General features: G+C 47.1%; 1 protein-coding gene across 7 annotated transcripts in view; it reads right to left on the bottom strand.

Annotated features, from left to right (window-relative positions):
• Positions 1-26,641, bottom strand: part of GGTA1 (glycoprotein alpha-galactosyltransferase 1 (inactive)) — a 71,473-nt gene that overhangs the window by 10,490 nt on the left and 34,342 nt on the right. For 3 of the 7 annotated variants that reach the window (XM_027965750.3, XM_060411605.1, XM_042245197.1), the window contains 6 exons: positions 25,565-25,888; positions 22,886-23,001; positions 12,105-12,193; positions 5,059-5,094; positions 3,365-3,433; positions 2,713-2,805 (listed from right to left, as the gene is read on the bottom strand). In XM_027965750.3, coding sequence (XP_027821551.1) covers positions 2,713-2,805; positions 3,365-3,433; positions 5,059-5,094; positions 12,105-12,184 — 278 coding nt within the window. In that variant the 5' untranslated portion in view covers positions 12,185-12,193; positions 22,886-23,001; positions 25,565-25,888. 7 annotated transcript variants of the gene reach the window in all.

Genomic DNA, 26,641 nt, shown 5'->3' with positions numbered 1-26,641 from the left:
AAGATGTAGCGTGCATACAGCATGTTCTTCACTGGACTCCTTCCAGGCAGCAGGACAAAGACAAGAGCTGTGGGGTGGCGAGAAGCAGATGATGTAGGAAGAATTCTGGAGGAAGAATTAACAGAACATGCTAATGGATTAGACTGTAGGATGGATGAAGGAAAGAGCCAAGGATGAATTGGAGAGGTCTCCTGGACTCTGACTTAAATAGGAATGAGAAGAACGGGGGTGGGGTGAATCAAAAACTCTGTGAGACACACAGTTAGACATAAGCAGGGGCTCAGAGAAAGCCTTTGGACTTAAGATGTAAATGCGGGAGTCATTCTCCCATGGATGGTATCTAACGCCACGGAAATGGATGAGAGCATGTTGGAAGATGGTATAAAGAAAAGAGATGAGGATACTGGACTCAACCTCCAGAAGCTAGTATTTGAGGCTTGGGAAGAGGGAAGGGCCCCATTAAAGAGACTGAGAAAGAAGGAGGGAAATTAAGAGAATGTGATGATATGAGGCTGAGAGATGTTGATATAAAAAATGTATCTACAATATACTTAACATGCTTCTGGTAGTTTACAGAAAAGGATACATTTCTATAAATATGTCGTCTGTGAATTCAGTTGTTCATCTTCCATTCATTTATGCAAGAAATATATTTTAGTGCCCTTAGAAGGCTTAGATTTGGTGCCACTACAAATTAATATTCTTTAAATATCTGTTCATCATTCATTTGGAGGGCAATGGAGAGAGTGACAGCTGTGGGCTGTGATGTTTCTCTTCTCTGACCGGAGTATTCCAGCCCCAGCCCCCGCCTCCAGGTCCCACTCAGCAAAGCAGAAGTACCACAGTGAAAGTGTACCACCCTCCTTTGAAGCAAGCTTGGCAACTGTATCGCTAGCTCATCTAGCTGGCCATTGTGAGGGCTCTCACCCCCCTCACATACACACACATATACCTAAGGGGCTTATCAAACCACAGTGCTCCAGGACTGGTTTAGCATCCCATAGATGGCTACCCTGTTGTCCAGCTCTTTAAATGATACTTTGCGGGGAGGGAGCAAAATTCCCATCCTTTGACACTGGCATGGATCCTTTGTCCCAAAATAAGAGAATTTGCCAGAACACATTCAGTCTTTGCAGAACCAAGATCCCTCATGCTGCAATAGCTGCTGTTCTCCCCTGATCCTCCTCCTACCTCTACGGCCACTCCTGCTCCTTTTAGGACTTCTCTCCCTCCACTGGCCCTCTAAATGCTGATGTCAGACATTGGCCTGGTGCCTCATCCGGGCCTGCAGATCCCATTGCCCCCTGTACGCTGAAGGCTCCTCTTCCTACATCTCCACCACCTATCTTCTGCCTCACTTAGGGCCACTGCTACAGACTGACTATTCTGACTATTCTGACTATTCCCCCCAAAATTCATGTGTTGAAACCTAAGGGGTGGAGCCTTAGGGAGAGGATTAGGTCATGAGGCTGGAGCCCTCATCAATGGAGGAAAGAGATCCCTGAGAGCTCCCTTTCCCCTTCTACCACATGAGAACAAGGTGAGAACACCATCATGAACATACTAGGAAGTGGGTCCTCATCTGGGGCCTTGATCTTGGACCACCACCACCCCCCCAGCCTCCAGAACTGTAGGAAATACATATTTGTTGTTTATAAGCCATCCAGTCTATGGTATTTTGTTATAGCCTGAACGACTAAGATAGGCACCCTGTGAATCTCTGTCCAGTTGCCCCACAAGTTCTGAATCCATATGCATCCCTAGTTGCACTCATCGCCCCTCCCCTTCACCAGTGCTAGACCCTTTCCTGGTCAATGGCACCACCACCCACTGGTCCCTCAGGACTCATGGTCATCCTGGACAGCTCCCACCTCCCTACTCCCCAAACCACAGCCTTCTAAGTCAGGTTGCTCACAGCTCCTTAATCAATCTTGGCAAACACTAGTTACACGTCTAGAGCCTCAACAGGACCGTGAACTTCTTGAATATAACCATGCTGATTGATTTTTGCTGTCTCCTATACCTAACACAATGCCTAGTACAGAATTTCTTACCATGATTCACAGTAATAAATACATTTCATATCAAAAACACACGTACATACACACATATATAGAAGCCAAAACCCACTTAACAATACCTATCCTTCCTCAGGTGATGCCCTCTGATTTTCTATTGATTTCAATTTTTAAAAGGCTGCTTTTAACCCGTTCAGCTAGTTTCTGAACACATTAATGGATAGTGACCAGTAGTGTGTAAAACACCAGCTAGCGTATCATGAGTGTTTGATAAACATTTGTTGTATGCTTGTTTAAAGAATGTACGCATGGCGCTATGAGCTTCTGTAACATCACTGCCATTTTACAGACAAGCTATCTGAATCTCGGGATTTTCTTGCTCTGACTCTAGCTTTGTAACTTTCCATAGCACCCTGCGGCCTATGAGACCCCCTTCCAGCCCCAGTATTTTGTGATTCCTCTGCTGCCGTTGGCTGACTGCTGTCAGAATCATTGTAGTTATTGCTCAAACAAGTAAATCACGACAACCAGCCTCTCAAGGTTCTCATCTAATCTGGTGTAAAGGTCTAATAGATGCTAAGCCTCTGTCCCTCTAGTCAGGGCTGTTCTCCACGGCACTGTTGCCTCCATAGCCCCTGCCCCTTTATGCTGAGCTAAGGATTTACTGGAAATAGGGCGACACTTCTTTTCTTACAATGGGTTGAACCAGTCCGATAGCTTAAGCTTGCTTTTGTCTTCCTTTCTTTGTTCCTTTTCTTCGTCTACGTCTTCATCTTCTTCTTGGTAACTGCGGGTCGTACATACAAAGGGAAAAATAAGCTGAGGAAGGCAAGGAGGTTGACTATGGTATCAGGATGGTGGCTGAGGACCTTATGAAAATGGGTTCCAAGGCAGAGAACACGTGCACCAAGTGAATGTCTGGAGAAAGGTTCATAATACTACACGTTTATTCATAAAGACCTACTTTTGTTGAAATGGTGCAGTACTCAGCTTGCTTATTATCCTTGCAGGTCAGCACAGTTAGCAATTTAATGACCCAACAACCATCAGGTTATTTCAAGAGGAGGGAAAACTAATAAAACAGTCCTCATAAAAACATTTTAGTTTATGATAGGCTTTCCTACAATCCCAACTTTAGCCTGAACTTCATTCACCCTCAACTTAAATGGGGAAAAAATAAAAACAAGACCGCCAAACTTAATGGCCCAGTCCCAACCATGAAATAGAGGCCTTGTGTGTTTCCAATAAGCCAGAAATACAAATGACTGAGGTCATGGCTGTGAAACCATTCTATCTGCTCTCTATAGTATTGGGTGGATAAACGAATCACTATGTGACCGCCTTACCCATTGTTAAACCATCTCGGAAACCACCAGCCCTTCTGAATGCTGCTGCCGCCACTGACTTCTGGGTTTCTAAGAAATGAGAAAAAATGACAAACATTTTTAGAAAACAAGGCAGTCCCAAACGGGGGGATTTCCAAACTCTTTTTATGGTATGTCATTTAAAATTTTGTTTAAAAAAATCGCTCATTTGTAAAATGAACACAAGTGACGCTGCTGGAGCTGAACGGGAGAGGACTCACCTGACGCCACCTGGATCTCCCTTCCCGTGGGCAGCCCCTGGCACACAGCCCATCCAGGGGACCCGCACAGGGACAGAAGGAGAAAAATGGAACGACAAAGTTGGGGGGGCACTAATCCATAAATCTGCATCTTGGGTCTGCCGCTTACTAGCTGGGTGACTGTAAGAGGACATTTTCCCTCTCTGAATCTTGAATTTTCTCCTCTGAAAAGTCAGAGATAATAATAACAACAACGATAAGAAACCTACCATGAGGGTGGCTTTGAAGCCTAAATATAAGCGGCACACACAAAAGAGCTTTCTAAGACGAAAATGACTGTAGCCAGTTGTAGTCTTTAAACAAAACGGTTCACATTTCCAAGAATGATCTCTTTGGCTAAATGAGGAGAATCTGAGTTGCTACAAAGGTCAGCAGTGACAGACGCAGGAAATCGGAGGGTCTGTAAACCAGAAAGAAGCTCAACCAACTGTAATTAGAAGCCACTTTCACCACGCACATACTGACGTGTCCACACTCCCTGTGAGAGCCTCTCCAGGGTGGGGAACCTTCCAAAAGAGGGAAAAGAAGGGGAAGCCAGGAAACAATACCCTTCAGTTGGACAAATAAGGTGGTGAGGTATGAACAGCATAATAAAAAAGAAACATGCTTTAAAACCCATCTCTTCAAGAAGTGCTTGAAGTAGTTTATGATTAAGAAGGTATGGTTACAATAAACAGGGGAAAAATACAAGAATAAAAATGCAGCAAGAGGAAACAAACATTTTAGTCACTCAGTAGGTATGTTCACTTGACCTTGATCATCTTAGCCCCTCTGGGAGAATAAAAATTGTACCTTTATTTTTGTAACTGAGATGCTGATTGACTGGGTTTGAGCAAATTGCCAAAGTCATATGACATGTAAGCATAAAAGCCAAGATTTAATACCAGGGGAGAAATTATTTCAAAAATGAAGGTCAAGGAAAGTTCAAGCAGTTGAACATAACACTTTGCTCTGAGCTTCCTGGCAACCAAGCCAAAGATTGAAAAATCAAGGCTTGCAGAGTCCTCGAGACCAATAATAACAATACTACTACACCACACACTAGTTCATCAGGAGACCCAAACTTTTTTCCTGATCCTTTATCACAATGAAATTTCTTGCGAGGGTCTTTATACAACATGTGGTGGGTAGCATAATGGACAATATTTACCCTGATTTTTTTTTTATAAGCAAGGCAGGAATGTTCTCCAAACAAGACTACTTGAAGAGATAGATATTTGATGAAAAGCAAGGACAAAACATGAGTTATGGCTCTAGAGAGACAAGACTAAGGGGCTGGAGGAATACAGTCCAGACTCCTGAGACCCTTCCCCTCCACCTGTGACCAGAGCTATGTCCCACCTACCACGTTAAGAATGGACTGTAGGGGAGCCAAAGCGGGCAAGGGGAGAATCCCATAGAATTAAAAGCACTTACCTTGATGGGTTTATCCAGAACAAAGAGCCTTCTGGGCTAAAAGCAAATGAGAAATAAAAATGTATCATATTACTTTTAATTCGGAAAAGCTATTTTGCAGCCATTATCACTGAAGCCCCGGGTCAAATTGAGAGCCTGGGTTTTGGCTACTTCCAGGTTTCCATTCATTCCACATGCTAGCAAAGTAATGCAGAAAATTCTCCAAACTAGGCTTCAACAGTAAGTGAACTAAGAACTTCCAGATGTTCAAGCTGGATTTAGAAAAGGCAGAGGAATCAGAGATCAAATTGCCAACATCTGTTGGATCATAGAAAAAGCAAGAGAGTTCCAGAAAAACAGCTACTTCTGCCTCACTGACTATGCTAAAGCCTTTGACTGTGTGGATCACAACATACTGTGGAAAATTCTGAAAGAGATACAAATACCAGACCACCTGACCTGCCTCCTGAGAAATCTGTATGCAGGTCAAGCAACAGTTAGAACCAGACATGGAACAATGGACTGGCTCAAAATTGGTAAAGGATTATGGCAAGACTGTATATTGTCACCCTGCTTATTTAACTTACAGGCAGAGCACATCATGAGAAATGCTGGGCTGGATGAAGCACAAGCTGGAATCAAGATTGCTGGGAGAAATATCAATAACCTCAGATATGCAGATGACACCACCCTTATGGCAGAAAGTGAAGAGAAACTAAAGAACCTTTTGATGAAGGTGAAGGAGGACAGTGAAAAAGCTGGCTTAAAACTCAACATTCAAAAAAATAAGGTCATGGCATCCAATCCCATCACTTAATGGCAAATAGATGGGGAAACAATGGAAACAGTGACAGATTTTATTTTCTTGGGCTCCAAAATCACTGCAGATGGTGACCACAGCCTACTCCTTAGAAGAAAAGGTATAACAAACCTAGACAATGTATTAAAAAGCAGAGACATTACTTTCCCAACAAAGGCCCATCTAGTCAAAGCTATGGTTTTTCCAGTAGTCATGTATGGATGAGAGACTTGGACCATAAAGAATGCTGAGCGCCAAAGAATTGATGCTTTTGAACTGTGGTGTTGGAGAAGACTCTTGAGAGTCCCTTGGACTGCAAGGAGACCCAACCAGTCCATCCTAAAGGAAATCAATCCTTATTCATTGGAAGGACTGATGCTGAAACTGAAGCTCCAATACTTTGGCCACCTGATGCAAACAACTGACTCACTGGAAAAGACCCCGATACTGGGAAAGATTGAAGGCAGGAGGAGAAGGGGACAACAGAGGGTACGATGGTTGGATGGCATTACAGACTCAACAGATATGAGTTTGAGCAAACTCTGGGAGATAGTGATAGGGAAGCCTGGAGTGCTGCAGTCCATGGAATTGCAAAGAGCCAGACACGACTGAGCAACTGAACAAGAACGAGGCTCCTACCTTCCTTTGAGATAAAACCAATGACACCAAGAGACTTGGATCACTTCTGGATTACCCAGAACAAGCAGTGGCAGAAGATCTCTGGAGAACCTCAACTCTTAGCTTAAAAATAAAAGATGGCAGCTCTCCATCGGCCACAGTGGCTTCACTGAGAGAGAGGCGCTCGCTCCCCAGCTGGCTCCCCTCTCGACTCCTAGTGGGGAGCACCATGGCCCATCCCTTGCCCAGGATCTATCTTCCCCCAGAAAACCAATGACTGCCGAGCTGGCACCCTACCATCTCAGAGCCTCCTCAAAGGGGGAGTAGCCTCAAAGGGCATTTCTAAAGCTAACGAAGGCGATAAAACCATCTGCAAGCATTTACAAGACTGGACCAGTGCCTATCAGACTCCTCCAGCAGACCACCTCCCTCCAGTCCACAAGTACTTGCTGAGCCTGTGCCACATGCCTAGCACTGGGGACACAGTGCTGTCTGAGACAGAGTCCCTGTACATCCTTGTGGCAGAGACAAGCTAGTGGGGAGGGCAGACCCTATATCACACAGCCACGGGACTGCGAACTCCAAGGAGAGATGTTAAAAAAAAGAAGAAGAAGAAGAAGAAAAGTAACTAGGAGCACTTAACAGGAAGACCTGGAAGGCTTCCCAGAAGAGGGGATCATGTTTCAGCTGAGTTCTGAAGGATGACTAGAAGTCCAGGGGAAGAGAAATTTTAAAGAGTGTCTCTTGGAGACCAAAAATATATATGCAAAGGCCCTAAAAAAGGAAGGAGGCATTTAAATGTGCAAGGAAATAAATGGAGAAGTAACCGGAGGTCCCCTCGCTGTAGCCTGCTGTGGATTTTGCCCTTGAAGAGTTTTAGGCAGGAGTGGGACAGGGTCATCTCTGTAGGCAGTAAGAGAGTAAATGGGGTGACTATTCAGGAGGTGTTGGCAGTGGTCCAGGCCCAGGTCAAGGCAGCCAAAGAGATGGAGAGAGCAGAGTGCACTGACTTGAGAGATATTTTGGGGGCAAAGGGATAAGACTTGTCGTACTGAATTCTTCCACCGTTCTGTGCATGGAAGCTGTGCCCAATGGTCAAATCTTTCTTGCTTCCTTCTCCCCGTGAATAAAAGGGATAGAGCCTGGTAGAAAGAGTTCTGGACCTGGGCTCAGGCACCTGCCCTGGCTCTGCACCTGTCTGGCCCTAGCTGCCCTCATCACTGAAAAAAAATATAAATGACTAATACTTGTTTCAGACTCTGCCTTCTGCCCCTGCTGGGAGTCCATATCTCTTAACCAGAGTGAAATGCTTGCCCTCTTTCCACCTACAGTTACCCCTCTGAGCTCAACACTTGTGGATCAAGTTCTAATATCTCTTGTTTCTAAATCTGTTTATTAATCTGACAATATTCATAACAGCTAATACTTGGCCAGGGACTGTTCTAAGCAATTGACATGTATTAGCTCATTAAATCCTCACAACAATCAACGAAGGAGGTTCTATGCTTCCTTGGAGGCACCTAGGCATTAAGTGGTTTTGTCTAAGATTGGATTGCTAGAAGAAACAGTACTTGAACCTGGGAAATCTGACTCCAGACCCGACAAGGGGGGGTTAGGAAGAAGGGAAAGAGGAGGGGGAGGGCCCTCTGCAAACTAGGACTCAGACCCCCACCAGGCACTCAGGACATCATTTTGTAGAGTCAGACTTGCCATCTTGTTCCATCTTTTAAATTTGCCATCTTGCCCTTTTCACCCTCCCCTCCCAGAGGCCTATGATATTTCAGGTCCCAGCAACACCCACCTTGCAGAGCATGACATTTAACACATATTCATCCTTCAAGGCACAGTTCAAATGCCCCTTCTCCTGTGGTATAATCTGAGTATAGTGACTGCCACATAGTAGCTGCTCAATAAATATTTGTGAATGAATGCCTCTCCCCCCGCAAAAAACAGATCGCTGTCTAACATAATCTTTGTCTCCTTGAACTCTCACGGTTCCTTTTCTCTCCCTCTGATATCCTTCCTGCGCTTTGCACTGTTGGTATTGATGTACACATCTGCTTGCTCCATCTAGAGTTTAACCTCCTGAGGGTAGGAATTCCCTGGGCTTCACACTGTACCCCTCACAGCACTTGGCGTGAACAACCAGCTCAAGAAGGGGCCCTGGACAACGAATCAGATCTGAGCTCCAATTAGAACTTGGACATAAGTTCACCGCTAAGTCATTTCACCTATTTGGTCTCCATTTTCTCACTTGAAAAATGAGAACCCTCAACCGAAGGAAGGGTTGTATCGTGGGTCAAGCTACATATTCTGACAGCCTCAGACCTAAATCTTCCTGAAAATGTGACCTTGAACATTCACGTTTAACACTGTGGAGACTCAGTATGCCCCATCTAGATACACAGACTATGCAGACTGATGCTTAGCTTGCAGGGCTATTTTAAGAACTGGACATAATGCCTAGTGCAGTTCCTGGCACATTCGAACGCTCAATAACTAGAGGTACTATCATCAAAATCACCCTCACCATCATTATTTTATCATAAACATTTAAAGTTTCTTCCATCTCTAAAATTCTAAGATTTTTTTTTTTTTTTATCCAACCTCAAATCAAACCCTGTCCTGGATGACATTCTTTCAGGATGCTCTATCAGTAGTAGTCTCTCTTTACTTAGCAGTTGACGTGTTTGATTGAGCTACTTTAAAATCGTTTTTAGCTAAAGTGCTGCCCACCTGTCTAAAGTTAGTGCCCTCAGCTCACCTCACACCATCACAAGGCCAGTTCTCAGGGTGGCAAAGAATCTTCTGCCTTTTAAACCTTTTGCAGACGTTCAAATAGATTCCCCACATTGAAGAATGATGTGGCTGCAGTCTGGGTGCCAGGCTGTGGCCCTGAAGAGCAGCCAGAAGCTGCTCTAGTTACTGTGTACAGACAGTGTACCCAGCATGGCAAAATAAACCCTCTTTATGGGAGCCCAGTGCCAATATGCACATTTGGGCCTTTGGCTCCCATATTTTAATTTTGTGAAGTACCCAAAATTTGGAAGTGTGACTCTGGCTGCAATTCAAAACGCCAAGGTTATCCAATCAAGCATTCAGAGCTCGAATGCTCTCAAGGTTACCTACACAAGTAGCTCAGCTCAGGACAAGACCCCAAAGGACGCTCACTCTTCTGTAGGATTCTTCCAACTGCTGGAGCTCTTCCTTCTATTTGCCAAATCTTACCTCTGAGCAGATGATGAGAATGGTGGTGATGATGGTGATGGCAGCGAACGTTTTCTGAGGGCACTGCCCTAAGTGCTCTATACACAATAACTTATTTAATCCAACAACCCTACAAAGCAGGTACTACCATTATGCCCATTTTAAACAACAGGGAAACTTATTGAAAACCAAGGAACAGAGTGGTGAAGTAACTTGCCCAAAGTCACAGAGGAGGCAAGTCATGGCACAGGACCAGCCCCAGGCAGCCTAGTTCCAGACTCCAGCCAGGATACTTCCTCCGCCCTCAGCAAAAGGGAGCCCCAGGGTCCCTGCATCCAACACTGAGTCACCTTTTCTTCGGACTAAGTACCCATGGTTTCCTTCAATTTGAAAGACCTGGTTTGTAGACCCCTTTAACATGGTCACTCTCTAGCTTGTCCTGTTTCTTTTAAAACAAGTTTTTCAGAATGAAACAATAATACTCCAGAACTGGTTAGGTCACCCTGGGGAAAAACAGCTCCAGAGTCCAGAGATTCCTCCTTCCACTGATGTACCTGAAGGTACAGATCCTTTATAAGCAGCCAGGACAGTCCTACCAGCCCATCAAATCTTAGAATTTAAGAACTGAAAGCAACATTCTAATGTTTATAGCATATTCAAAAGCAGAGACATTACTTTGCCAACAAAGGTCCATCTAGTCAAGGCTATGGTTTTTCCAGTGGTCATATATGGATGTGAGAGTTGGACTATGAAGAAGGCTGAGCGCCGAACAATTGATGCTTTTGAACTGTGGTGTTGGAGAAGACTCTTGAGAGTCCCTTGGACTGCAAGGAGATCCAACCAGTCCATTCTAAAGGAGATCAGCCCTGGGTGTTCTTTGGAAGGAATGATGCTAAAGCTGAAGCTCCAGTACTTTGGCCACCTCATGCAAAGAGTTGACTCATTGGAAAAGACTCTGAAGCTGGGAGGGATTGGGGGCAAGAGGAGAAGGGGACGACAGAGGATGAGATGGCTGGATGGCAACAACGACTCAATGGACACGAGTTTGAGTGAACTCTAGGAGTTGGTGATAGACAGGGAGGCCTGGCGTGCTGCGATTCAAGGGGTCGCAAAGAGTCGGACACGACTGAACGACCGAACTGAACTGAACTGAATGTTTATCCAGGCCATCATTTTGAACTTGGGAACCTACTAAGACCATGAAGATATCAATGGTGACAAGACAGTGCTCTTGGCCCAGAGTTGTTGTACGGTGGCCTTTTTTATTTATTTGAATTTATTTCTAATTGGAGGATAATAACAATATTGTGTTGGTTTCTGCCATACATAAACATGAATCAGTCATATGTATACATATGTCCCCTCCCTCTTGAACCTCCCTCCCACCACCCATCCCATCACACCCCTCTAAATTGTCACAGAGCATTGGATTTGATCTCCCTGTGGCATCCAGCAAATTCCCACTGGCTCTTTATTTTACATACGGCAATATATATTTTTCAGCGCTGTTCTCTCAGTTCATTGCACCCTCTCCTTCCCTCACTGTGTCCACAAGCCTGTTCTTTGAGTCTGCATCTCCTTTGCTGCTCTGCAGATAGTTTCATCTGCACCATCTTTCCAGATTCCATATAAAAGCGTTAATATATAACACTTGTTTCTCTCTTTCTGACTTATTTCACTATGTATAACAGGCTCTAGGTTCATCCACCTCTAGGTGTAAGGTGGCCTTTTCGAAAGAAAGGCTGAACTGTACGGATGCCTCTTTAAGTCAAAACCATTGTGCATTTTTGTAGCTGCCTGGGGAGACTTCTTTCTGTCAGAAGCCTCTCCAGCTGGAACCTCCAAGGCATTATATTTTCTCAAAACACATGAAGCAGCTCAAATATTTGAGGTGAATCCACTGATGAATTTGAAAACTCAGAAATATTTCATTCATTTTGTTTTCCAGAGTTAAAAAAAAAAAAAAAAACAGACAAAGCACTCAAAAGTTTAGCCAGGCACAAATGAATCACCAGCGACTCAAAGTGTATTTTGCAGCAAAAGTCAACAACTTTGAGTTGTTCCTTTGAACTTTGCAAATATTTTAGGACTGCAAAAATCAGGGTGAATTTCTCGTGGAATTCCTGTCTGAAATTTCTTAATGCAATTTCCATATCTGGTCATATTTTAATATGACATTTTGGTCTTAATAAGACCTTACTGTTTCTGGCTCTAGCCTGCCCAGAACTGCAAAGCTATATAAAAATTGAGATATTAGGAACATGGCAGGAAGAAAGATAATTAATTCCTTAGAAAGTGCTTGAAGCTCTAATGATTTTAAAGAGAGTCATTAAAGTCTAGGGCTCAGGGAAACAGGAAGGAAGAAGTCCTAATTTCAATTCAACCTGGTGACTTGGCTGATGGAGACGTTCATTAACATCACTTTATCATGTTCCATAATTACCTGTGGATATATTCCCAAAACACAACGATGACAGTTGAGACAACCAGCATTGACAGAATCACTTTTCCTTTGACATTCATTATTTTCTCCTGGGAAAAGAAAAGAAGAGGGGGGAAAATAGATTAAATATATCAAGAGTGGGATATGATTTTTTTCAATAATTATTTCTACCTATGTCCTTTCTAAAAGGAAAAGGTGATGAATATTTAACAAGTGCTAAGGCACATGTTCTGGGCTTCCCCAGGGGCTCAGCAGTGGAGAATCCGCCTGCAATGCAGGAGATGCAAGTTCGATCCCTGGATGGAGAAGACCCCCTGAAGGAGGGCACGGCAACCCACTCCAGTACTCTTGCCTGGAGAATTCCATGGACAGAAGTGTCCGGTGGGCAACAGTCCATAGCGTTGCAAAGAGCTGGACACGACTGAAGCAACTGAGCAGGCACACGTGCAAGGAGAAGGTTCTACCTTAAATTGCATGGGTCTGCAACGGCAAATAGCCAATTCAATGAACTGATGGGGCTGCCTGAGTTGCGAAAGATGCTAAGGCCACTTTGAGGCTCAGAGGGAAAGTATCCTGACTGATCACAAGATCCACCATAGACATGGGAGAGGGTTTATTCATTTTTATTACAGTACAGTTACTCTAAAATGTTGTATTAGTTTTCACTATACAGTAAAGTAAATCAGCTATACATATACACATATCCCCTCATTTTTAGATTTCCTTCCTAGCTGCTGCTACTGCTAAGTCACTTCAGTCGTGTCCGACTCTGTGCGACCCCAGAGATGGCAGCCCACCAGGCTCCCCCGTCCCTGGGATTCTCCAGGCAAGAACACTGGAGTGGGTTGCCATTTCCTTCTCCAATGCATGAAAGGGAAAAGTGAAAGTGAAGTTGATCAGTCGTGTCTGACTCTTAGCGACCCCATGGACTGCAGCCTACCAGGCTCCTCCATCCATGGGATTTTCCAGGCAAGGTTACTGGAGTGGGATGCCATTGCCTTCTCCGCCTTCCCAGTTAGGTCACCACAGAGCACTGAGTACAGTTCCTTGTGTTCCAGAAGGTTCTCATTAGTCATCAGGTTCTCATTAGTTATCTATTTAATACACAGCAGGATCAGTATGTGAATACCAATCCCTCAATTCATCCCATCTCGCCCCTCCCCCACTTGATAACCTTAAATTTGTTCTCTACATCTGTGACTATTTCTACTTTGCAAACAAGTTCATCTGTACCATTTTTCTAGAGTGAGGGTTGAGCTAATGGTTCCCATGGTTGCTGGCCTCCTCTGACTCGATAGCACTAACTCTCTGCATGTGACCTTGGGGAATGATCAGTTCAATGGCTCTGCTGCCTCTGATATCCTAACTACGTGCTCCGCCGTTCAGAGCAGAAAGCATGCTGGTCTTTTACAATTGAGACCCAACCATTTCCCAGGTGGCCTTTCCCTCCCATACCCACACAGCTGGTGCGTAGTAGGTACATAAATATTTCTTCATTGCTGCATGAAATTGTGATCAAAGGGGGAAGGGGTGCTGGTTAGAGAACTACAGCTTGGGAAGTACTTTGATTTGGGTGGTTGGGGAAGGGCTTACTGGGCAGATGATTTTAAAGCTTCCCATGGGGTGAAGATAGGATGGAAAAGAAAGTCCCATGAGAAGGGATGAGACTATTTCAGAAATAGCATCTATACCAGGTTGATTAGAGAAAAAGCTTCCTGTGTTTGGGAAAACAAAAGCAAAAAACGTGGACAAGAAAAAAATAGTGCAGCTGTCCCACCTGAGTGAAAGAGGCGGGGTGGTGGTGGTGATGGCCAGGAGTCAGAGGGCGGGCAGGGGCAGTCAGAGGCTGGAAGGGCATGGAAAGAGGGTGGGGACCCACAAAAGCATCTGAAGCTGGAGAGTCACCCGACCCATCTTCATTCAGAGAGACCCATCTGGGCACTGGGTGTGGGGAACGGATAAAACGACAAGCTAGACCATTCTAATTGCAACGGGGGAGATGGGCTGGAGACGTCCCTGGTGGTCCAGTGGTTAAGAATCTGCCTGCCGATGCAGGGGACAAGGGTTCAATCCCTAGTCTGGGATGATCCCACATACCAGGCGCTCTGAAGCCCTCAAGCCACAACTACTGTTGAGCCTATGTGCTACAGCCACTGAAGCGCCACACGCTCAGAGCCTGTGATCCGCAACAAAAGAAGCCATCGCAATGAGAAGTCTGCCCACCACAACTAGAGAAAGCCCTTGCCTAGCAACAAAGAGCCAGGGCAACCAAAATTAAATACATGAAATTCTTTAAAAAGGGGGAGATGGGCTGGCTCAATGGTTGATTTCATTCAAAACATACTTTAGAGAGAGAATTGATAGGATTTGGCTGGTAATTTAGCCATTAGGGAGGAAGGAAGAAATAAGGTTTCTGCTTAAGCAGGTAGGTTGTAGAATTCAGTCAGATTGGTTGGAGGAGGAATAGGCTTGGAGGAAAATAATGATGAGTTCCCTCTTGGATGCATGAATTTCAAGGAGCCTGTGAACACCTGAATGGAGACTCACAGGCAAGCAGAACTCAACTCTGCAGTTCATCAGAGAAATGTGGGCAGGCTGTGCAACTGGGGGAGTGTCCATAGACCAAGGATGATATTTAACGTGAAGGGAATGAATTCAATTACCAAGGAGATAATGGAGAGAGACAAAAGGGAAGGAAGGCCCTGGGCTGAAGCTTAAAGATGCCGACACTCGAAGGTAGGATAGAGAAGGGGGCGAGAAGGAGAGGACCAGCAGGTGGAGGAACCGTGAGAGTAGACAGCAGGGAGCCAGTGCCATGGCCTTGGTGAAACCACCTGTGGAGAAAATGACTGCCAACATGGAGTCAGTCAGGCTCTCCTGTCCCACCCTCTCACAGCCTCTCACCTTGTGCTCTGTAAACAACAATACTGCTGACCTTGGTAGCACTGGGCCTTCGCACCTACTTGGCCACGGGCCACTTTTGTCTGTCTTAGTTTATCGGTAGTCTTTGAAGACTTGCTGCTGCCGCTGGGAGAGAATAAACATGTCTGCAGTCCCTCCAGCTCCTCGAGTCTTCTTCCAGCTTCCCTGGTTGTGCCTTATCTACCCTGGGTCCAGTGAACCATGTGAGTGGCAAGACATCACTCCCTACCCCTAACCACCAGTGTAGTCCCCTTTCCTTCCTCCCGCTCCCCCATCACTCTGCTCATGTTGCCGCACATATCACCTTGGGAGGTGGCTCACGTGGCAACAACCACATTTGGCTCCATCACCTCTGATCATTCCTGTGAGCTTCCTGAGGGCAAAAGGGATGTCTTCTTATTTAACCCTGAATCCTCTGTGCCCTCAAAGAGCCAGAGGAGGCCATCACCTAGTGAGTGTGTGAAATAAAGTGAGAAGGCACCAAGATGGTCCTTCATGGAACAGGTTATTCTCTAACTCTTTTCAAAGAGGGTTCTGAAATGATTCCTGGCTTGGATCTCCTGTGCTCCATCACCTTTATTATTATTTCCTTTTTCCTCCCTACTTTTTAAACAACTTTTTGGCCTCACTGAGTGGTATGTGGGATCTTAGTTCCCTGACCAGTGATAGAACCTGCACCCACCCCTTGCATTGGAAGAGCGGAGTCTTAATCACTGGACCGCCAGGGATAGTCCCTTCATCACTTTTATTATTAAATCCAGTTAAAGAAGAGGAAGTGTGGGGTTACCAGCCATGACATTTCTTGCTTAGAAAGTAAGCTCTGTTTGGAAATGGAAAAGCCACGGCTGAACTCAAGGTCATAACTCACCCTCCTGCTTTCAGATACAACTGTGACCAGTGGTGTTCCACAGACCATGAGAAGATTGACCTGCTGGGCCACAGGGACACCTCAGTTTGAGCTTCTTCCTTGTGAATACCTCGTGAGCTGGTACACAGAGCCCGGGACCCAAGGCAAAGTTACAAAATGCAGAGGAATGCTTGCAACTCATCCTGGCTGCTGGGAAAAGCCACTCGATTGCTATGTCAATACCATGAGCATTGCGTCCAAGGAAAGGCCAGGGTTTGGAAACAAACAGGTCTGGACTGAGACTGTGGCCACCCCGCTCTACTGCTGTGGTCCCTCCCAGAGAAGTACGGATGGTGATTAGAACACAGGAGTTTGGGAGTGAAGTAGGGATTTGAGACATACAAAACTGGCTAACTCCAAACACACAGCAGCTTCTCAGACCCTCATCTGACTCCAGCAAGCTCTGAAAACTGAAAGCCTGTTTATAATTCAATTGACATCCAGGTCCTAACTGATGTGAGGCTATTTATAATCTTTATCCCTCTCAGTGAGGCTGTTTAAATGTTTCTTTGTATAAATATTGATGTATTTTGTTATGTGCTGCTGCTGCTGCATTGGGACATTACATAAAATATGATAAATACTCTGCATACAAAAAAAAAATTCTGAATTCCAACATATTTGGCCCTAAGGGATTCAGAAAAGGGACACTTGGACTTGTAATGGACCACATTAGATGGGTTTCCTCGTCTTTAAAATGGGGATAAAAATGGTGATGGCTGCAAGAGATGGCCTCTGTAAAATGTTTAGCATTGTGCCTGGCATCCTGTAAATGCTCAAAATTTGCCAGTTCTTCTTACTAGTGTCCATAAAACGGGCTGTTGGGAGGATCAGTGAAGAAAGCAAAGTGCCTGATACTCAGCAAAAGCTCAAAACATATTTGAGAGAAAAGAATAAGGGTTTTGGAATAAGAACATGCTAAACAATAAATGCAAATTGATGCAAATTAGGGGCTCCAAAGGTCTATCCATCTGTTCTGTGCTGCAGCCTGATTAAGAGCTCTTTGGAAAGGCCAGGCGACTTTGATTTTCTTTGATCAAGCCCCAGCCATCTGAAGCTTTACCAACCCCACCTGCTGAGGATCAAACACAAATTTTCTCACAGTGTAAGAAACGTTAAACAAACAACTCTCGTCGTAGAGAACACTGACACGTACATCAGGGACACGCCCTCATCCCCTCTCCAAATGCAGGTGTTTGATTTTTTTAAACTCAGAACTTAGCCCCAGAGACAACTCTTGAAGCCCATTTTTAATATTTTTCTTATTTTTTAAATTTTGGCTGCTCTGGGTCTTCCTCGTAGAGTGCAGGCTTAGTTGTCCAGCAGTTTGTGGGGCCGGCCTTAGGTCCTGGACCAGGGATCAACCATCAACCCCTGCATTGGAAGGGATTCTTAACCTGCAGATTCTTAACCACCTGACCACCAGGGAAGTCCCTTGGAGCCCATTTCTTTCTGGATCCTATAAATGACTTGAATCTGCTGACTTTTTGCTATGGTCAGGTGTCACTCTTGTTAAAAGACTCACAGTTGGAAGCTGCCCAAATGAGTCAATCTCGAGTCCTTCAGCAAAGCACCAGCGACAGAAGGGTTGGCAGGGAGACCAGTGGGTCTTTGAAAACATTTTCATTTTTCTCTCTGGATATGATGAGGCATTTGGCAGGCAATATGGTCTAAAAGCCCTTCACTGATGTGTTTGTCTCAGAATTTTCAAAACTGCGTCATTCTGAAGACTGGTAGTTGACTATCTTACCCACCAAGTAGGAAATGTGGGCTTGCTTCTAAATAGCCCATTTGAGGGGTAGAGCATAGAATTAGGCCCTGTGTGTGCTCAGTAGCGTCTGATTCTTTGTGACCCTATAGGCGGTAGCACAGCCAGGCTCCTCTGTCCATGGGATTCTCCAGGTAAGAATACTGGAGTGGGTTGCCATGCCCTCCTCCAGGGGATCTTCTCAAACCAGGGACTGAACCCGTGACCCCTGCATTGCACCCTTTCCTTGTTGCTCAGATGGTAAAGAGCCCACCTACAATGCTGGAGACCAGGGTTCAATCCGTGGGTAGGGAAGATCCCCTGGAAGAGAGCATGGCAACCCACTCCAGTATTCTTGCCTGGAGAATCCCATGGACAGAAAAGCCTGGTGGGCTACAGTCAATGGGGTAGCATACAGTTGGACACAACTGAGCAACTAACACAAACCTCCCCTGCATTGTAGGCAGACTCTTTACCACTGAGCCACCCGGGAAGCCCCTGAATTAGGCCCTACAGGTACTAACACCCTGTCTTACATGGGAGAGTGTGAGTATCTGAGTCACCTGGCCCCACCCCTCAGAGGATCTGGTTAGCCCAGCCAGGCCCAGTTCCACCTGAGCCCTCCAAGCATCTCTCAGCCCTCTTGTCAATGGTGTTTGCGATTTCTCTCTGAATCCAACCTACCACCCACACGGGCCGCTCCTGGGCCACTCCCAGAACTCAGCCCTTACCATGGCTTCCAAATAAAACCACCCGCACTCCTGGAGTATGTGCAGATGGTGCTAAAAACCCCAGTGCATTTCTCAAGGCAGGGTCACACTGTCATTTCTCCACCTTCCTTACCCCTTCCCCTGCCTCCTTTTCCGCTTCTGTTTCCCTGGAGCGTCAGACTTTTCCATGAGGCCCATAAATTAATTCTTCCACACAGATGATACACACACCCAAGGCTTGAAAGAATCTCATCATTCCACCCCATCTGGTATAAGTTCAGGTATTCCTTTCCAGCAAAACTCCTCTCTGAAGGGAAGTCTAGTGGCCCTTGTTTTCCCCATCTCACATCAGGGGGAGAGGTGAGCATCTCAGCTTAAATCACTGGGCACTCAGAAGCCCTGGAAAAGCCATTATCTGGGGCAGAGCAGGGGGAAAGTAGTGCCTTCCCGCAGGCTAAATCCTCCTCTCTGCCTGTGATTCGTCCCCCCGTCCCTGGAACCCATCCCGTCCTGCAACCTTGAGCCGCAGTCACTTCTGGACCACTGCATGGGGTCAAGAGACTCAAAACGATACGTGTCAGACAGTGACAAGTGTTGCAAACGAAACAAAGCAGGTGAGGGGGCGGGCAGTGGGGTGGGAGGGAGGGCCAGGAACTGACTATTAGTCACCCTTCGGGAAACTTCCTATCATTCATCTTCCACATCCTCCACCGTAACATTTAGATCCAGTGTTCCGGGCAGAAATGAGTCTGGCAGCTAAGGCTGTGCAGCCCTTGACGCACACCCCAGGCAAGTTCTCTGGCTCTGAGCCTCTGTTTACACAGACAAAATGGAGCTTCGATTACGCCCCCCTCTAGGGTTCTTGAAAGGACAAAAGGAGGCCATGTTTACACAGCACGTTGTGCTGGTGGGCAGTAAATGCTCCACAAATGGCAGTCGAAATGAGGACGCTGCTTTTTTTAGGGGAAAGAGTCAGAAACACGTGGCTCCATCAGAGACTGCAGGACCCAGAAGGGTCACAGGCAAGCCCTCCCTGCCCGCTGACTGATGTGCTAGTCAGCTCCACTCCCCACTGCCCCCAGCTCAGGGTCCCGCGGACATCACGTTTGCCCCATGGCTCACGATGGGGAAGGGAAGAGGAGGCTCAAATGGCACCCCCAGCGGCCACATGAAGTGGCTTTGTGAACCGAGTCATGGTTTCTCTGGCCTCAGTCTCCCCGTCCTTGAAACAAGTCCTGTGGACTTAACTTTCCACCAGTCTTTCTTGATTGACCTGGGACCTGGTGAGAAATCAGCCAGAGGGCTGGAAGTCTCATTGCCGAGGACAGGTTCACTCAGCCACACCAAACTCATCTTTCTGCAACAGCCCCAGTTTCCTGGAAATGATGATCATGAGAGAAGACTGCCAACCAAGTCATGTTGAGTCCACAGGTCAACTGACCTGGAAGCTTAAGAAACCTCCATGTCAGGCCCCCTTGGCAAACTGGGCCTGCTCTCCCGTTGGGGTGGGGAGTGGTTAAGGCTCAAATGCTTCCCGGAGACGAGGTGCAGCCCTGTCTGGAGGAATCACACCAGTCCTGGGGCTGCAGGTGGGGCCTGGGGCCTGACCCCACTCCCTGCAGACCCAACCTGCCCCAGGTGGGCCTTGCTGAGCTCCCAGGAGCCTCCCACTGTGATCCAGAGAAGGAGCTGAACTAACTGCTGTTCTGCTCCCCACTTGGGGGTCTCAGGGGTCACGGTAATCCAGAGTTCACAGCTACCTGGTGCCCATATTCCCCCAACACAGCCTTACCACCCCATCCAGGATGGAAGAGCTGAGTTCTCTGGAGCTCTGGCTGGAGTCACCTGAGCAGGAAACTGCCAAGCGATTCACAGCCATGGCATCACCAATAACAAGCTGTGAAGCCAAAAGAAACTATTCTAAACTCGAGGTAATAAAACGCAACCTTTGACTTAACCATTGTAGAGGCAAAACTCTAGTACTCTCGCCTGGAAAATCTCATGGACGGAGGAGCCTCGTGGGCTGCAGTCCATGGGGTCGCTGAGAGTCGGCATGACTGAGCAGCTTCACTTTCACCTTTCACTTTCATGCATTGGAGAAGGAAATGGCAACCCAGTCCAGTGTTCTTGCCTGGAGAATCCCAGGGACAGGGGAGCCTGGTGGGCTGCCGTCTATGGGGTCGCACAGAGTCAGATACAACCGAAGCGACTTAGCAGCAGCAGAGGCAAAAACTGATTAGTCTTCTTTTTGTCTCAATTTAAAATGATATTACAAAGTCAGCAAAGAGGCAGTCCAAGAGTTTGCAGCCAAAATATAACAGGTGCATCCGACAGCTGAGTAATACTAATCATTTTTATATTATCTTCACACTTTATTACAATGTTATTTTCTGGATTTTTTCCTATGGAGAGCATTTGTCAGTTTTTGTTACATGTTCGGATGTCTCCTCCTTTCCTAAATACGGCCAGCCTTCCATACCCATGGGTTTCATCCGCAGATTCAACCAACCACGGATCAAAAACATTAAAAAACAAAAAATTCCAGGAAAGCTTCAAAAAGCAAAACTCAAATTTGCTGCGTGCAGACAACTATTTACATAGCATTTACACTGTACTAGGTATTCTAAGTAATCTTGAGGTGATTAAAAGTAAATGGGAAGATGTATGTGGGTTGTATGTAAATACCATACCATGTTATGTAAGGGACTTCAGTGTCCCTGGATTTTGGTATCTGCGAGGGTCTCAGAACCAATCCCCAGTGGATACCAAGGGATGGCAGCATTTCCTTCCACTTTGCATTCTTTTTCCTAAAGGGAGCCTGGAAATGAAATAAGCTTCTGGCCCTGCAACACTTGGATGCCCCTCAACTGAACCAGGCCAAGGCCTGGGCTAAACGCTTTACCAGCAGTCTCTCAGGTAAGCCTCATAATGACCCCGTTAAGTCACTCTAGTATTATCCTCATTTTACAGACATGAAAATGGAGGCTCAGAAAGGTTAAGTGACTTGCCCAGTGTCACACAGCATAAAGCAGTGGGGCCAGGATTCAGGTCCAGAAAGCTGGCCTCCAGTGCTCATCCTTTTATCTCTTTTGTCCTCAGCGGACATGCAGGCTTACCCACAGATTCAGCAGCCAGGTCTCTTAGCCACATCCTTTCGTTTTCCCTTTCATGGTTGCATGAGTGGGTACATGCATGCCAAGTTGCTTCAGTGTCCAACTCTTGTGACCTTATAGACTGTAGCCCACCAGGTTCTTCTGTCCATGGGATTCTCCAGACAAGAATACTGGAGTGGGAAGCTGTGCCCTCCTCCATGGGATCTTCCTGACCCAGGAAGATGGCTCCTGCCTCTCTTACATTTCCTGCATTGGCAGGTGGGTTCCTCACCACTAATACCACCTGGGAAGCCTGCCTTTCACGGTTATCACTAAGCAATTAGCCCAAAGCTAGCCCATCACAGGCTTCCTTGGACCAGCTGGTGTGCCTAGTCGGTTCAATGCCTCTGCCATCTCCAGGTGCCTCCTGTGTACCTGGCATTTGAGCCTTCCTTACTCACTCCATCCTGTTCATCCCTCATCCTGGTCAGCGCAGCAGCTTTATAGCTGAGGAAACTGAGATTATAGCCTTTCGCAAAGGCTGAGATCGCTGGGCTTACCCTCAAGGTGGCGATGGGGGGATGCTGTGTTTGAAAAGCAGAGCCTCTGCCCTCCTGGCCCAGCTCCTGGCAGGGAGGTGGTGCTGGGGGTGAGGACAGAGTTCTGCTTTTACCCTAAAATCACTCTGAACTGGTGGGCATTAGGGAGAGATGCTCCGTGTTAGAAGAAACATGGTATAATTTGTGGGGGGGAAAAAAGGCACATGGAAGTCTGTTTCCAGTTATGTTTTTCATTATAAGGGTCAAAGTAAACGCAGACAGAGGAAACTAAGAGACAAGCCTCAGACTAAATATACGACTAGCTGTTGCTCCAGTCACCACAGGCGGAACAACCTGTTTTTGCAGGGATTCTCACAATGCCCTTTCTAGAATCCCCTTCAGGAAATCTGAAGCCTGGGTCCAGCCAGCTTTTCCTTGCTGCCTGACCCAGGAATCATTGTGCAAGAGTTTTCCCAGGAGAAATAAGGCAAAGTAAATGAAGGGTCAGTGCTGCCCCGAGAGGGCTCTGCATGCACCCACAGGGAAAGCCCTCCTACCCCTGCATTGGCACTTTGAGTCCCAGAAAAACCCCAGGCTGCAGCCCCACCCTGTGAGGTCCTGCCAGGGGCAGCAAACTTCAGCAGAGCTTCCAGGGACGGAGCCAGCATCCCGCCAGCACCCACTTCTAGATCCAACGCCGGGAGAGGAGGACTTTGCTGTCTTCCAGAACGACTGGAGGATTCCAGCAAGAAGTCAGGGGGAGAGCGGGGCTCCTCCCCCGGGAGTGTCCACGCTGCAGCCGGCTCACCATATCCCCAGGGACCCCAACCCGGCAGAGGTAGATCATTCCACCGTGTCACATACCTCATCGTCTGCTTCTCTCCTCCCAGAGTAAAAGGCAAAAGTACCAAGTTCTATTGAGCTCCGTTTTGCAGAAGGAGGCAGGGCTGGGAGGAAGCGAAGGTGCAGCGTTCTGACTCCTGTCAAAAGAATAAGCAGCTGTTTCAGGAAGAGGGGTGGGCGGATCCTGTAGCCGTCAGGGGCTTTGTTCCTTGCTGATCCTGGGAAGTGGGCTGTTTATCAGGCCTGTTGACTCAGAGCTGCATGCCAAAAGCAGAGACGTTCCTCGTTCCTCTCTCGGTGCCCAGGAAGGGCCCAGCCTCCCTCACCAAGCGAAACTACAGGTCCAAACTCGGCCTGGCGTTGGAGGAAGGAAAGCCACCACCCTCAGGACAGACAGCAGCGTCACCCACTCCTGGGCGAAAAAAAGAACCATTCTGAACCCAAACAACCCAAGTGACAACCACCAGGAACAGCTGGTGGAGAATTTAAAAAGAAACAAAAACAAAAATGCAGAGGGGTGGCTGAAGGAGCGGGTCCTCAAGACTCCTAGCTGAAAGGCTGCCCAAACGTCCCTCCACGTGGAGCCTCTCCCCCACATCCTGTAAGCTTTCCGTTTGTCTGAACACTATTTTAATAGAAGGTACTGAGATCTCCCGCACCATGAGCTGAGCTTTAAGAACTTTAAAAAGGTCACTGAGGCCCAGCCCAGCTCTTTGACTGAATAATGCTTAACCCTTCCCACACCCCACTCCTGATCCCGAAATAGAATTATCCAAATGGAAGGGACCTCACAGCGGTCCTTTCAACAATTTTCAAATGTTGCATAGCTAAAGCTTTTTTATTTTTAAGAAAAACAAAACAATAATCACATGCTGTCATTCTCAAAATCCTACTATGTAAAACAGGACACAGGGGGCTTTGGCTGATGCAGAGAAATGAAGCTTAAAACCCTCCTACCCATCCCTTCCAAGTGGACTCAGATACCTCCTTGGGAGTACAGACTGGGCACCCAGACAGACTATGGAAAGGGGAACAAAACCAGACAGAGGCCAAGGACTACCCACCCCAGCCTCCAACGCACGCCTGCCTAATTCAGCCTCTTCCTCCTGTTTTCCGGAGGAAATTTCAAGAGGTGTGACAAGAGCGAGCCCACCACAGTCTGCAGGTCTAGAAGTCCTGCTTAACTACTTGTTCAAATCCTTCCTGCTGGCATCTACTACAACCAAGCCAACCACCTCTTACGAGCCTATCATTCCACCCCAAGTTCGTACCCTCAAAGAAAGTGCACATCAGCTCACCCCGAGACGCGGACTAGAACATTCAGAGCGCGTGGAAAACTGGAAACGACCCCACTGCCCACCATCGGACAGATCAGGTGTGACCAAGTGTGGGCGTCCATGTACATCAGGGAGAAGGAACCTGCTGCAGCCACTGACATCACCAGGATGCAGCTCCCACACACAGAGCACTGAGTGAAAGAAACTCTGGACGGATTCCATTTGTTTACCATTCAGAGGTGAAATCAAGCCTTGGTGCTAAAAGTCAGAGTTGGGGTGGGCGAGACTAGGAAGGGACCCCGAGGGAGTTCCCAGGGGGCTGGTCAAGTCATTTCTTGAGCCGAGTAGTGGTGACACAGGTGTGTGTCCACTTTGTGAAATTCATCACAAACGTGCCTTTTCTGTGTATATATGAAGAGCAAATATGAACAGAAACCTTCCTGCTGGAAACTGCCTTCGCTTGGGCGTTCTGGCTTCCCCTGACTCGGGCTCGCAGGACGTAGGGTCCTGGGTAGACCTGCAGTTTCCTTCTCTCGGGTTCAACACCCCAATTCTGAGCACCATGGAGCACCTCTCTACAGGCTCAGAGAAAGTTTGCGGTTGTAAATGATCCAGGCATCTGGACCGTGGTCAGTGGACAAAGGAAAGGGGGACAGCATTTAGAGGCTAAGGAGCTGGGCCAAGACAGATCAGTCCTTCCGGCAAGCAGCCCCCAATCACATGGTCTCCCCCTTTACTGTTTACAAAACAGCCTCTCCCTTTCTCTTGGTGGGTCCTCAGGCTCACCCACCCCGTGGTCAGGAAAGGGAGAGAGGCTCTGAGACCTCCATGACTTACTCAAGGTAACCAGCCGGTGGGTCTTTGCTGCCCTTCCTCCTGAGCTGCCTCCGGGAGGACTCTCTCCAGGTTATGGAATCAGAGTCTCCAGGTGGGTTATCTACAGAGCATATAAAACTGGAAGGCAGAAGATTCATCTTCCAGGAGATCCAACAGGATCTTTCTTTTTCCCTAAAGCAACCTGAGGCTAAGGACTCTCGAAACAATGGAACGCATACCTGTGGTCATTCTTTAATTGGGAGGCAGGGAACTAGAGCAAGTAAGCCTCAGGCCATGTCGCTCCACTGATCAAAGGAGGCCAGAGGCTGTCCAGGTAAGAGCCTGGAACCATTCCCAGCCAGGCTGACTAATCTCATCACTCAGTAAATCACTAAGGCCCCTTCCAACCCTGATAGTCCAGGGCCTGTCAGATGACAGCCAGCATTGAGTGACTGTCTCTTGGCCACACCCCGAGTCAAAGGATCACAGGGCCTCAAAGCTGCGGCCAATGTAAATAGGTGCAGCCCAGGCGTGAGGTGCCCTAGCTTCACATCCCAGACCCCTTTCAGCTGGGAAACACGAAAGTCCAGATCCCCACCGTGCTTACCTCTGGGAGCACGAGGATTAAGTGTTCCCGGGAAAGCTTGCTGTAGACACAAAGGGCACAAGCTATTGCTATTTGTTTAACCCTAAATGTGTTCCGGGCAGTTATAAAAGACATTCTTGGTGATGCTTGTGACTGATGGAACAATCTGGTTGGTTTCCTCTTCTGTGTGTTGGAGATAATCACAGTCCCCTCTTCTCAAGGTGGGCGAGGAGCTTCCAGCGTGGTGGTTCTGAATGCGGACTCTGGGTCCAAGCTGCCTGGGTTTGAGTCCCCCTGTATGCTGTGCAATCCTGGGCAACTTACTTAACTTCTGTGTTTCTACAGCTGTAAGATAGGGATAATAGCAGTTGGGTGGTAGCCGGCACATATAAAGGTATAGACGTGCATATTACCCATTATTGCAAGAATTAGGGAACTACTCCTTGGAAAGCGCTTGAGGTTCTCAACCGCCCACAGACTCTAGTGTTCAATTAATCCAAGGTTGCTGCTCCCACAGCTTTACATCAGATAAAGTAGCCCGGCGGGTGGGAGAAAGGTAGGGAAGGAGAGGTTCTGGCCCAATGTCCCATTATCATTAAGCATTGCCATACACCTGTGAGCATCAGCGCTGAAATGGTCCTGGCGGAAGCCCACACAATAAATAACTGCAATTAGGAGGGTTTGTACCTGCAAGTCTACTTCCTTGAGAAGAGCTGGGGAAAATGAAATCACGATGACTCTTTCCAAGCAACACCGAGCCAACCTGCTTGAGATCTGCCTCCATCCCACCTAACTCCAGGACAGATGCCACCGCAGCCATGCTAGAGCCCGCCCTCTTCCTCTACAAGCTTCCATCATGAGCCTCAGCCTTCTCCCCTGGCACCAGGAAGTCCTTCTGTGAAGCTAACCTCAGTTCTTCATGCTGTAGGTCAGACACTTTCTAGAGAAGGGAGATGCTGGCTTTGTTGACAGCTTGGAAGATGGGAGGAGCTCCCACCGAGGGGCAAGGTCCAGGTACTGATGGCAGCCTGGGTTTGAGCTTCCGACAAAGAGGAAATCCCCTCCCCCTCCACCCTCCCTCAGTTCTCACCACTTCCT

Source organism: Ovis aries, chromosome 3 (assembly GCF_016772045.2).
Source record: "Ovis aries strain OAR_USU_Benz2616 breed Rambouillet chromosome 3, ARS-UI_Ramb_v3.0, whole genome shotgun sequence".
In the NCBI taxonomy this organism is placed as follows: domain Eukaryota; kingdom Metazoa; phylum Chordata; class Mammalia; order Artiodactyla; family Bovidae; genus Ovis; species Ovis aries.
This window is presented reverse-complemented; position numbering and strand designations above follow the sequence as displayed.